Consider the following 14,771-nt stretch of genomic DNA (forward strand, 5'->3'; position numbering starts at 1 on the left):
ATTGCTGTTCCACCATTCCAGTACAATGAAATCTTCTTGAGGGGACACAGCGTCCTAAAATAAGTCAGACTGGTTTCTTCTGCATCTGTCCACAGTACAAGTGAATCTTTGTCAAGGAACATTGCATTCTAAAACAAGTGTAACTTCTTCCCTCTGCTGAATCCATCTCGAAGATTATTCCATTTGCATCCGGAAGGCCGGACTCCACTTAGCATTGACAGTACGTCTCTCAATGGCTATTGCATAAAAGCTTATTCCCTCACAATACTAATCTAAAACTAAAAACTATGCTAAACTAAACTAAACTAAACTAAAACTCAACTGAAACTTACACTAAAAATATTCTCCACTATACATATTTAATATTTTTTTTTTTTGGGGGGGGGGGGGGGGTGTCGTTTACTATTTGGTATTTTTTCTGGACTTTTTAATTTCTTAATTTTTAAATTTTTTTGGACCTTCAATTTTTTCTGTTCACAGCACTAAACTGTGAAACTTATCTGAATCATACTAAAATTATTTTTCCACTATGTATTTATTTTTTTTTTTAATTTTCTTTTTAATTTTTATTTTTTTTCTAAGTTCACATCACTAAACTAAAAGATTCAACTGAAACTTTAAATGAAAATATTTTTCCACTGTATATAAATTTTTTCAATTTTTTTTCTATTTTCTATTTTTTTATTTGGATTTTTTAATCTTTAATTATTTTTTTTTTTTTTTTTTTGGATTTTCATTTTTTTCATGCTCACTGCACCAAACTGCTATGATTGTTCCTTTACACCTTTCGATATCCTTAATAATATTATTGGTGGTCGTTCCCCTGGCAATGTTGATCCCTTCATGGTCCGCGATTGTACTGCCGATGCTCTTCTTATCTTTGCGTCCTTGATTTTACTGCCGACGTTGGTTCCACTACCCTGGCTGATGCCTTGGCGGCTCCTGAGGATACCACGGGTCACCACTCCATTCCCAGTGATCATATTCCTTCTCATGGCGTAGCTCTTCATCATAATATCTTCGGTTACCTTCGTCCACCAGAATAAGTTTAGCGTTACCCACCTTTTTGAACTTCTCCTCGAATGCCTCCAGTAGGAATTCTGGTTTGTCCCGATGTCTGCCTGGGTGGAACGTCATAGACAAGTCCCTGAAGGATCTTATAATTTCTGCCTTTGTGGTTATCTGTTCCAAACCCAGAATCTCGTAGTGACCTTTGTCTTCCCATTCCTTCAGTAGTGCTCTATATATATATATATATATATATATATATATATATATATATATATATATCGATATATTTTTTATTGAAATATATATATATATATATATGTATATATATGTATATATACTGTATATATATACATATATATATATATGTATATGTATATAAACTGTATATATATACATATATATATGTATATATATATATATATATATATATATATATATATATATATATATATTAATTACTCGATTCTTAAGCACAAGAGAAATAAAGGAAGAGGGGAAAGTGTGGCAATCTCCATCAGGCCAAGTAGAGTACTAACTACTAATCACCGGTTGCCAAGCAGTGATTATCTCTGCGGGATGTTTCGTGGTCTTTCAAGCTGCAGTTAAGAGATCGACTTGAAAGTCAAGGTCTTGCGCTCCAAGATGTCACTGTCGTCTTTACTGTTTCAATGAAGAGGAGGCGTTTTGCCTTGATGCGTGAATATTAATGGCGTAAAGAAACAAGAATGAAAATGACCAGGAAATTCCGTTGAAGGATTTTTTGGGGCCGATCTCACTGGATCTTGTGTGGCCGGGTCGATGTTGCTTCCTATAATATGTTTGATTTCTCTTCTTCATCTGTGAACTGTCTTAGAATTTGTCAAGTTCGTCTTCTTTATCTGTAAATTGTCTTGATCATTATTTAATGGATTCCATCCATTTTTGTTTTCATGAAATTAACATTTGAATAATTTAAGAATTTTAGTTGGTTTTAAATGTGCAGTTATTTTCCAAGCAAAACAACTTCTCCCGTATATTAAGTGTAGTAGAAGAATGTGACATGAAAAGACGAAAGTGGATGGTGCTAAGTGAAAAGGTAACTCGTCTTGTATTGGTAGTTTTCGAAAAAAAAAAACTACCGTTTAGAAATTGTCAGCTGACTATGTTAATAGTTTTCAAGACATCGTGCTGTAGTAGAGAACCTAGACTTTCGTCTTTAAATATAAGAAAAAAGTGAAAAAAAAATAATAAATACCCAATGGGATCAATAAATAATGGCAGGAAAATGAATGTAGTCATTGAAAGGCTCCAATTGTCTGACTTATAGAATTCCATTATAGAAACGCACGAAATTTTGTACTTTTAAGAAAAAAAGACAAACTCCGTACACTAAGGCATACTTTACACGAAATGGAGAAATGTAACTTTTGGCATTTTCGAGGGAAACAACACTTCACTGATACTAAAGAAATAATAAATTTCACTTGAAGTAATCATTCAGTTTTCAATCATGGTCATATACTTTTGTAAGCAAGAACAGAGCTATATTAAGACATCCATGTCATGAGAATACTGGATGCTTAGATCAGGTAATCAATGTACAGGTACCGATAAATGAGAGAGAGAGAGAGAGAGAGAGAGAGAGAGAGAGAGAGAGAGAGAGAGAGAGAGAGAGAGAGAGAGAGAGAAAGAGAGAGATTTTCAACACAAAAATATTGACCCCTGTTAAGCAATACCGATGGATTAATTAAAGCAACCATCTACAGTAAATAAGAAAGATATTAGTAACTCTTCAACCACGAGAAAATGTATGTGTATTAGTTGCAAAATTAACTTGAAAAAGAAAAAAAAAATGATTGATACTCAATGCAAGTAAAATAAAAAAAAAAAAAAGAACTGGGAGAATTTTGTATATTAAGAAAATAATGTCTGTTACGGCAATCTCTGGATCCAGTGATTGCTGTTTTTAGTCTTCTAGTCGCGGAAGCATTGCCGTTTATTTGTCCTATAGGATGCAGGGTTGATGCTGCTATTTCTAAAAGGCAGCGGCACTTATAGACAACAAGAGATTAGGAAATTTCCCGTCCTTTTATTTTACAGTTCGTCGCTGTTTCACAAAGCTCACACCTGTATTCACAGGTGTTTGTGCACTTGCTGCAGAAACTTCAAACCGTTGCTTTTGTATAACTCAGTAATCGGACCAAGTAAAAATAAGTTGATGGTAAATGGTTGAGTTTATAGGCTGAAGTTTATGGAGCGTGATTGATTAATTGGAAATTAAATATACACATGGAATCAGAGTCATTCCAAAATGGTATTCATTTAAACTTTTAGCTACTATTCATGCAATATAATTTTTTCATGTGTAATTTATGTAGTGCGCTACAAACTATTGTTATTTTTCAATCAAACAGAATAATTCGGTATATGCCTACATTCATCGCATATGCATATTTTCTCAGTGTGCGCTTATAGGGAATCTTCTTTAGGTAATACGAAATTGCTAAATAAATAATAGTTCTGTAAGTGTTTTTTTTTTTTTTATTTCCTTGTAAACGATATAAATCTCATCTATTGTTAAGTAACTAAAAGTAAAATGTTTCTCGTCTTGCCAATAAAATGAGTGAAATTTAAGAAGTAACTTGATGATTGTCTCATTTTTTTAAGATTTTGTATTTTAGGGAATATCGCCCAAGACACTGCAATATAGGGTGAAAGGTTATCAGGAGACCATTGAGAGAGAGAGAGAGAGAGAGAGAGAGAGAGAGAGAGAGAGAGAGAGAGAGAGAGAGAGAGAGAGAGAGAGAGAGAGTGTGTGTTACTCTCAGAGTAGCTTTTCAGTATTGGAATCATTACGTTGTTGATGTATAGCTTTCGTTACTCAGGTCGGATGCTGAAGTTTAGCCTGAAAGGTAGAATCCAAAAGCTAATGAGTCAATAAGTGAAATGAAGAAAAGGAAAATTATCATCTTTGTGAAAATATCAAGGAAAATTTTTTTGGTTAAAATATGGGGATGCTTTATTGTTTAGATGTAGTTTATAGAATCTTGGCTGAAAAGAGAAAAAAATTCACCGCGAGTCAATCTGGTTCAAATAAAGAAAAAAGGAAGAAAGAAACACCTCATACCGAAAAGGCTTTTGGTTAAAAAAGAAAAAAAAGGAGAGTGAATGCAGAGCACAAAAATCTTTTTACCTTAGGAGTGCACAGAATCACACTTATATATAATATATATGAAGACTACTAATAGTAAGATAAATGTAGCCGTTTTTACTCCACTGCAGGACCAATATATATGTATGCATGTATCTGCATACGCACCCACGTATACACACTGTAGTGTATACATAAATACATACATACAAACATCATGACAATATAAACCTTGGCATGCAAATCACAAAAGAAAGCGCCGAAGAACGCTCCCAGATAAACTAGTTTCTAAAGTAGCACCATTAACCCCAGTGAATTAAGTTAAGCATCCTCCCTAGAGCAGTGCGCGAGGAGGACCACAGAATATTAGACCCGCGCACCAGACCTTTGCGGCTACCTGCGGTAGAGTGACACTTACCAATTAAATCTTTAAGGTTGTCATTACGAGACTCTTCTTAAAGGACTGTTGTTATGGCTGGATGTTTACAACTTAACCTTTAAGTATATCAATGGTGTGTGTTTATGACTGGCCCCGGGCCGTGCGTAGAAAGCAAGGGTGAACTTGCATGTGCTCGTAATTATGTATATTATTGCAAGCAGAATTTTTTTTATGCTGTACCGTATATATATATATATATATATATATATATATATATATACATATATAGATACACATATATTTATATATATATATTTATATATACGTATATATATATACATACATATATATATATATATTTATATATATATATTTATATATACGTATATATATATATATATATATATATATATATATATATATATATATATTTATGAATATGTATATATATATATATATATATGTATAAATGTATAAATATATACATATGTATGTATATATACACATATATATGTATGTATATACACATATATATGTATACACATATATGTATACATATATATATATATATATATATATATATATATATATATATATATATATATATTCCCGATCTAGATATTGATCTCTGGCACCTTCGTTCAATTAGTTCGTAATGCATGTTGCATAAGATTTTTCATAATTCTGATCATCCTTTACATTCAGATCTTTCCGGACATTTCCATCCTGTTCGTAATACTAGGGATACCTTCGCCAACGCCACATTTTTTACCATGTAAAAAAAATTATTAAGAGGTTATTAATTAACCACATCACATCCGTGCTGCTGACCTTTGAACCCCAACAGCTGACATGGGTGATTTACGTCAATATATCATGTATATCACAAGTCAATTAAATTATGCACCTTTTGGCACTAGTTCCATGCAAGTCAGATGAAAATTCATCGAGTTATAGCAATAATACGTTTATTACCTTTTCGTGGCCTTGACCTTTGACTAAGTCACTCCCAAAATCTAATCAAATTGCCTTTGGATCATGGCCAATCATCCCACCAAATTTCAATAGATTGGGTCACACAATTTTTTATATATGCGAATCGCAAACAAACACACAAACATAGATAGATAAATACACGCCTATCAAAACATAACCTAAGCAACGAAATTGGCGAAGGTAAAAATGACAACTATTATAGTTTGACTTAGGTTTCAGTTAAATATCACCAAAAAAAAAAAAAAAAAGAAAAAAAACTGGCTCGAATTTCTACTTTTGTGTGTACTTATGCTTGGATATAACTCCAACAAAAAAATGACTTTGTAATGCACCGTGGTACTCGAGTGAAGACATTTGATTTAATGTCCGATTATCTTCTTGAAGATCATAACGACATAACATGTATTAAACGAAGTTGAGGACGATTCGAGTGGTGGTAATGAAACTGAAAGTCTTTAAAATTCCATTGACAATGAAAAACTTAAATATTGACTGTTATATATTTAGCAAGCTGGAAGTTGACAGTGCTTTTTCCTATGATACAGATTCTCATGACTCCATGATAATATATAGACGATATTTCCCAAAAGATCACAATTATATTGTCTTTGCAAGTTAAAATTAGTTTGGCTTCATCTTTTTTACCATGTCTTACTTACACAAAAATAGCATAATTGAGTGAATTTATACGAAACAGACATTTAAGAAATATCGTTATTATTGTAATGTACTGAATAGATCATTAAAAAAGCAAACGAACTTTGCTTATGAAGGAATAATTTTACATCGTTTCTCACTCTGCTTTAAAGATTTTCAGTGTCTGTAATGAAGCTTAAAAAGACATTCAGTAAGATTCTAGGATCTGTGGTTGCACTGCTATTTTCTAAAATGTACTGAAGATGACACAGCGCATGCTGAGGACAAGTAAGCAACACACACCTTAACAATTCATAATTTGACAATTTTTAACCTGAAAACAAATTCCGGGATCTTGAAATAACAATTTCATAGTAAAAAGTAGGTAAATCTATCCCTACTAAGGTTGACATTACTGAACCATTGAATGTGTATTTAGTTTTTGTCATAATCTCATAAAACATTCCTTGAAGAGTTAATTTATCTTACTTGGAACTATTAGGCCTAATGAATGAAATACAATTCCGGAAAAAATATTAAAAACCATGATTCAACTTTAAAATTTGACCCAAATATGGTATTATTATTATTATTATTATTATTATTATTATTATTATTATTATTATTATTACTTGGTAAGCTACAACCAACTCTTATTGAAAAGGCAGGATGCAACAAGCCCAAGGGCTCCAATAGGGAAAATAACCCAGTGTGGAAAGGAAATGAGGAAATGAATAAACTCTATAAGTAATGAATAAAAAATGAGAAAAATCTTAAACTCAGTAACAACTTTAAAATAAACGTGTCATATATAAAATATGAAGAGATCATGTTAACCTGTTTAACATAAAAACATTCTCTGCAATTGATGACAGGCCAATTTTTTTTAATGAAATGCCGTCTTAAAAAGGATAACTTACATTGAGATCGGTTGTTGGTTTAAACTTTCTTCCCCTTCTAAAAAAAATGGTTCAGACCAGTGGTTTCCAAACTTTATCTGGTAGTTAGCCCCTTTTCATTCAGGTTACTTGTCCATGGCCCACCGCCATGGCTATTGTGGACTGTCTACAGTCCTATACTCATTAGGTGCAAACAAAATACTAACAAATTCTGTAATTTTATTGATTTCATTCATTTGTTAATTTTTCTTTTATAAAGTTTTAGTACTGTCATTGTAGTTTTCCTTTCGGTGAATATCATATTAAAATGGTACCAAAGAAAAAATTTAAAGCGCAGGAAATTTCCATAAATAGTGTAATAAAATGTATATATCGTGGAAAGCTGCTTCAACAATAAACAAACAAAGAACAAGATCATAAAAAATCCCAGTGATTTAAAAGTCAATTAATCCCACGCTGTATGATCTATTTTTTTTTTTTTATCAGACCAGTATGGTGACTTAATAATTCTGAAGTGGAATACTATCCCAGGGAGTCGTAATTGCAACACAACCACTACACAACCACTTCGGCGAGTCGTTCCACAGCATTTTTGCTTCTGAACATCCATGTCAGGTTCATGTTTCTGTCACTTGAATCTTCATTCCACTCAGTTGGTGGATGATGTTGCAAGTTATCAACATGATTCCTGATTCTTAGTTTATAAAGGACTCTAGGTCTTGCTTCACTTAAAGTCTGTTGCGATATTTCCTTTTATATTTAGTTGAGAGGAGGCAGTTGATGAAAATGGTTAGAGGCGTCGAAAGGTCAAGTCACATAACTCAGGTTATGAAGCTTCCATTGATAACAAAAATTCTGTGAGAGATTCAGTTTAAAAAATCATCTTAACTCCAGAATCTACATGAAGTGACAACAACTCTGTTTGGGCATCACCATTGTCATCAGAAATGCATGTCACTGGAACAGTGAGGGGGATGTCTGGGAAGTGTCTTGAATTCTCCTTCCAAGACATCAAGATATTAAAATTCAAGTTCTGTGTAGCAATAGCGCACTCTTGTGTAGGCTAATTCCTGACGCTGTATCCATCATTGCTAAGTATCCCATTCTAACTTTGCACCTTCAATTCTCGATCTTATGAATGAAAGCTCTGATTTTGTCAACAATATCAATTATCGTGCTTCCTTTCCTTGGAGTTCCAGGTTTAGTGTGTTCAGCTGTCTAAATATGTCAACAAAGTAGTCTAGCTTTCTACTGTAGCCATCTGCATGTCATGCTGAGAACAAATATTCCATATTCTGTATTGTAAGAACATAATCAGAAAAAAAGGGTCCTTACACAGACTGATGTATTACTCATGAATCTGGGAACAAGGCATTGCACAAGCAAGTACTGTAAGTTGCCTCCACTGGTGGCCTACCCACTAAACTCCTTTGGTTTTGTACATACATATCCTCAAATCATGGCCCCCTGCATTAGGTACATAGCCCCAGGGGGCCATGATCCCAGTTTGGGAAATACTGACCGACAAACACAGCCACTCGCTCAGTGTGACAAGGTAATAGCGGTAATAGGAATAAGACAGCTGGTGTGGACCTGTGGAAGTGGGTAAAACAACTAAGAAAGTGTTATGGTAATAATTAAAGAGTTTATGAATTGTATACAAAGTGGATTATATAGCTGTTAAACCTTGTTAAAAATGCCCAAAAATTACAGTACATTTGCCTTTGCATATTTTTATAATGGTAACAGCTAAGTTCTAGCATATAGTATGACAAGTACGAGGTTTGTGTTTTTCAGGCAGGAGTTAATCAGGTCTACTATCTTTGTACATGTAATGTGCAGGGATGTGAAGTGAAGGAGCAGAAACATAATATCCAAAGGTATCTACACATCTCTCAGCAAATATATAACATCAGATATGAAGCTGAATGCATGCTATGATTTTTTTAAAAATCAGTTAATTGTGCTGTAATCGCAAAGGCATTGCCATTTCTTTATAGTTGTACAACATTTATTCAACTCCTGGCCACGCTTTATACTTTCATCAGGATTCCTTCTAAAAAAAATCATGTTTTCAAAGATGCCATTAAAGTATCAAGTTGCTGTTTTAGCTCTGTAATTTGTTCACTATGTGTTTGTTTTAACTCAATAATTTGCTCATTTTGCACCTGATAATTATGCATAAGTTTCTTGCATATTGTCAAAAGTTGATCTAATTTAGCAGTTTGAGGTTCTAATATCTCATGAAGTTCATTTGGAATGCTGGAATCACTTTTGTCAAAAAATGTATTGTAAAAGTTAGCAATGCGTTCCATTTTCTGAATGAACCAGGGTCGTTTTTGTTGGCGAATATCCATCAAAGTAACATTATTGGTCACTGGAATAATAATTTTTTGGATTGTTGAACGGGCGCCCTTTAGCCACCAATCCTCTAATTTTCTAATCCACCAATAACTTTCTCTATCACTGTACTTGCCAACAATATACCTTCGTCTCTGCTTGGATAAGCAGACGTCAATACTAAGCATGAAAGTAATGAAGGGTGCCACCTTATTGAATGCCACTGTGAGGGTATCCACTGATGGAGCCTTGATGAGACTGATGATAAATGCTCCAACCATGCAAATGAACCCGAGGTACAGGAACATGGTTAGGAATGGGTAGGTCAACTCTTTGTTTCCAAATGTCTCATCGTATGCCAAATCGCCAAGCACCCATACCACTGTTTTGATTATGACATTGAAAATATTTTTAAATCCTTCATCATTCTGCATAAGCAGATAAAAGCTACATGCAAATGTGAATATTATGATTGATATCAAGAAAAGCCCCTTTAAATACGACCTAATGAATTGGTGAGTGATGTTGGACAGGAAGGCGAATGATGGAAGTTTGTTGAGAGTGTTCATGAGGCAAACGGAGCTTAGCATAAATGACATCACGCCAAACTGCCAAGGAATAGCCTGGAAAAGAGAACATTTATTTAGGTTACATATGATTAAGACGTGCACTTAATGTCGAAATTGATGATAAATTCCTAGCAATGACCATATTTAAAAAATGTTTTACAGTGACCTGTATAGAATTCCATAACGTCTGGAAAACTTGGCGCTGTTAAAGAATCATGTAAGATATCGTTGATGATGTACTTTACACGAAGGTATATTAAATGTATGCAATTTCATAATGAACTTGATTTTGCAGAGGAACTTGTATCGTATTTGAGGAATAAGTTACATGCGTACTATATTTTTGCTAAATTGACTAATTTGTAAGCCGCATGTTGGGTTCTACATTTGACACAAAGCTAATTATGTCCTTTTGGTAATACACTTGGGTTTTATACCTTCTAGAGGCTAACATCTTGCCAATACATATACTGTACATACAGTACATTAAGAGAGCTGAGAAGTAAAACACGGTAACTATCTTGTAGCCCCTAATAGAACGATTGCGTATTCTGCAGAAAGACCTCACTAAGATAATTATCAACACTGCAACCCTTCAGAGAAATATGTAACTCCCACTTTGATAAACATCCATAGGAATGATATGGGGACTACATTTTATATTTTGGAACAAAAGGATTTTTTACTGTATATGATTCTTGTTTGTGTCATAAATTCTTATTTCAAGTGTAATTTAGTTATGCTTGCTGCCCCATTAGATAGATGGCCTACTTCAGATTTAAATCAGAGATGAACTGCCATTATTGTTGGCCATACTTATTCGATTTTCTGGAAAAGACTACTTCATGCAAAAGCTGAATCAGATTAGTTATGCCCTTGTGTAATGTTTTCACTAATCTCATGTCCAAATTTACGGAATTACATTGGTCGTGTTCTTCTAATTGGATCTACACTAATTGTTATCTAGTTCGATTGAATATCCATGAGAAGTCTATGCTCCAGGTTTATTTGGAAAGGAGTAGTCTTAGTGCACTGATACTATACCTTTCCCTGATTGATGATGAGATGGGGTGAACTGATCAAAAGAACAACAATTTAACTATTTTTATCACCACACCTTACTTATCTGGCTTCCATTGGACAAGAGAGGTTTACTTTGATGGAAAAAAGATTATCTTCATGTTTTTGTAGAGGTTGTGTGTTATCCGTATTATGCCGATGCCATTGGTTTTGTTTTTCCAGAACTAAAATAATTTGCTGTAAGATTGTGCCTTTTTTTTTTTTTTTTTGTAACTGCTGTACTGAAACTCATGTTCCTTATAAGGCATCTATGTTTAAACATTGAGATAGGAACACATGGGGACTATTATTGATGCGCCAATGAGCAAGTCTAAGAAACATCTATTTCAATTTGTATAGTGTGCACCTTATATAGACTGATACAATGCCATTTCGCTACAATACACACTTAGTAAATCAGAGATCAATATAACTTTTTTTTTTTTTCCCCATGAAACTACAGTATGTTATATGGTAAATTTCTTTCTAATAAATTGTCAACTTACCGGTTTAATTAGAGTCCCACAGGATTTGTATGGAATCAAAAGAACGAATGCAAAGATGGTACAGAGAAGTCTCAGAGGGTGGGTGAGATCATGGAAATAGTTCTTCGGCATCTGTTCGTGGGTAAATCAAATTAGAATGCATTAACTCAAAGAGTCAGACTATGTATATTATTATTATTATTATTATTATTATTACTACCTGCTAAGCTACAATCCTAGTTGGAACATCAAGATGCTATAAGCCCAAGGGCTCCAGCAGAGAAAATACCTCAGTGAGGAAAGGAAATAAGAAATAAAATAAACTACAAGAGAAGTAATTAACAAATAGAATAAAATATTTTAAGAGCAGTAACAACATTAAACTATATACACTATTAAAACTTCAAAAAACAAGATTAAAAAAAATAACATAGAATAATGTGCCAGCAAGCAAGAAAACTCTACCCAAAGACAGTGGAAAACCATGGTACAGAGGCTATAGCACAGCCCAAGACTAGAGAACAATGGTTTGATTTTGGAGTGTCCTTCTCTTATAAGAGCTGCTTACCATAAGCTAAAGAGTCTCTTCTACCCTTACCAAGAGGAAAGTAGCCACTGACCAGTTACAGTGCAGTAGTTAACCCCTTGAGCAAAGAAGAACTTTGGTAATATCCTCTCAATAATGTAAATTCTAATATACTTTAGCATCATGAGATATATTGTTTTAAGTTTTGATGATTAAAAGAACAAGATATTTAATTGAAAACGGGAGTTCCAGGTCAAAACATCACTCTTCCCTTAAATTAAAAAATACTGGAAATATTTAGTCTGACATTAAGCAAAGATGTATTTGAAGTGTATGACACCAACGTGTTTATTGCAACTATTTATTGTGTTATTTGGTTGGAACACCAACTTAGGGTTTATCAGGAATATCTTTCCCCTCTGCGAAATGAGGAGTGCTCGTCAGTAGGGGCATACCCATACTACCCAAATTTTAAAACTGAATGGTGTTTTTTTCATGTGCTCAGGATATAGAGTACGTGTTATGAATTCGAATAATATCTTACAGGATTTAAATTTGATTAGAATACTAACCCTTGAAAGCCTAAATACTTCTAGGCAGAATACTGTGAGTGTTGCCAAAAATAATAGGATGTGATAAGTCAGGAAGGAGTTATACTTCCCAAGAATCGATTTAACATATGTATCATTCTTCCCCAGAAAATCTTGACAGGATATTTCTTGCGTCATGTTGTTGACACGCGCGGATATATCTTTCCAATTTCTGTAGAATAAAAAGATGTAAAAATTGAATTATATACGTACATACGCACACACACACACACACATATATATATATATATATATATATGTATATATATATATATATATATATATATATATGTTTGTGCATATATAATTATATATATCATCATCACCACCTCCTCCTATGCCTATATATATATATATATATATATATATATATATATATATATATATATATATATATATATATGTATATATAAACACAGACCCACCCCACAACAACAAATGCAGCTGTTTCTAGTCCACTACAGAACAAAGGCCTCAGACATGTACTTATTCATGTCCGTGGTTCGGCCAATTTTCGTCACCTGGGGCTTAGTGATGTAGGAAGAATTTTGTCTGGTTGCTCACAGCAAACCAACATAGTGTGGGTGGGCCTGACTACTACAGTTCTGCTGATCATATATATATATATATATATATATATATATATATATATATATATATATATATATATATATATTGCCCTAACAGGGAGTGTTTCTAAATGAAAATCATAATGGTCAGTCAACCGTTCACATTTGTAACTTGTCAAAAATAAGTTTCTTATCACATATTTTTTCCTTACATATAATTTTGTTTATCGACCTTTTGTACTCCATCTATTAAAATCCAGATTTGGATGATTCTATTGTCGATTGTCTTCTTTTAAATGGCTTAAATATATGAAGGTAATAAAAAGGCCTCTTTTTGGCTCACAATGGGGAGTGGTTGAATTATGTTTCTCCTACTGGTCACCATGTCTTGAGAACTTTTGACTTTTCATCAGAATCAGGCTGTGTGCAAATCATAAGTGTGCCTACTGTACAGTACTTGCATTATACTGTACACACTCATACACTGTAATGTTATTGTTTTTTTTTCCATCTCTCACTCTCTCTCTCCTGCATTTTTAACATGAAAACCATGTTTAAGCTTGCCATTGCATGTTTCATGTTGTTTTTTTATTTTTTGAGATATTGCTGCCCTCAACTGTTTACATATAAGCTCGTTATCTGTTGAATTAACTTTACTTGCATTCACCTCACCTCTGTTGGTACCTAACAGCTACGTTGCCCCATTGCTTACAAGTCTGGTAATGGCTTGGACACAGTAAACGCTGATTCCCCTGGTTATGTAATAAGCAAGGTTAGTCCTCCAGTTGCGACGTGTGATCATACCTTGGTTTTGTTGACAATTAAAACTGATCAGCGTGTCCCTAATGTGTCATAATCTTGTAAGAAATATATACAATCTCAAGTAGACTGGAATGTAATTTTCGAGTAATCTTTTGGATTTGAATTGGTAACAATTGTATAAAAGAGGTTAAGCTTGTTATTCTCGTAAAAAAAAATCTGGTCAAGGCGTATCTCTTCTCGTGTTCTAAGACATCGAATCATGCAGCTGATATGATGTGATTTTCTTATTAACTAATTTTCCATCTCCATATCACACCACTTACTCCTTTTTCTCTCAAAGCCCTCCTATGACCCAATCACCACATCATACTTGGTGCCTAGTAAAGCTGGAAATTCGATCTTTTACCAAGCAGCATCACCAGTAACTACATTTATTATCTAATTATTTCATAAGTCAAAGATCAGGAGGTAATGTAAAAAAAAAGATGAATTATAAAAACTGAGATGCTTACACATATACAGTAGGCTTTCATGGTGGGCCAAAAGTAGGGTTACAGTTAACATTTTATATTTAGTAGACATCGAGACATTTATTTACATAGATACATACGTTAGACATTTTACAATGAACATTTATTCTCTCAGTTGCTCAACATGTATTTATAACTCAAACGTTATTATGAAGGTAAAAAAGATAATGAAGTAACTGTAACTCTTCTTTTGGCCCACCCTGTAGATTTGTAAACATTGTAAAATAATGCATCAACTATTTCTAACAACACTATCATACTAATGATCAGGAATTGAACCTTAGACTAAA

At 33.4% G+C, this 14,771-nt stretch overlaps 1 protein-coding gene across 1 annotated transcript in view; it reads right to left on the reverse strand.

Moving 5' to 3' along the window:
• Window positions 1-7,285: 7,285 nt before the first annotated feature.
• LOC137616342 (transient receptor potential cation channel subfamily A member 1 homolog) overlaps window positions 7,286-14,771 on the reverse strand; it is a 58,893-nt gene continuing 51,407 nt past the window's right edge. The window contains 3 exon segments of the mRNA XM_068345996.1: window positions 7,286-10,014; window positions 11,526-11,636; window positions 12,603-12,792. Of these exon segments, the coding sequence (XP_068202097.1) occupies window positions 9,118-10,014; window positions 11,526-11,636; window positions 12,603-12,792 (1,198 nt within the window). The 3' untranslated portion in view covers window positions 7,286-9,117.

Source organism: Palaemon carinicauda, chromosome 22 (genome assembly GCF_036898095.1).
Source record: "Palaemon carinicauda isolate YSFRI2023 chromosome 22, ASM3689809v2, whole genome shotgun sequence".
Classification (NCBI taxonomy): domain Eukaryota; kingdom Metazoa; phylum Arthropoda; class Malacostraca; order Decapoda; family Palaemonidae; genus Palaemon; species Palaemon carinicauda.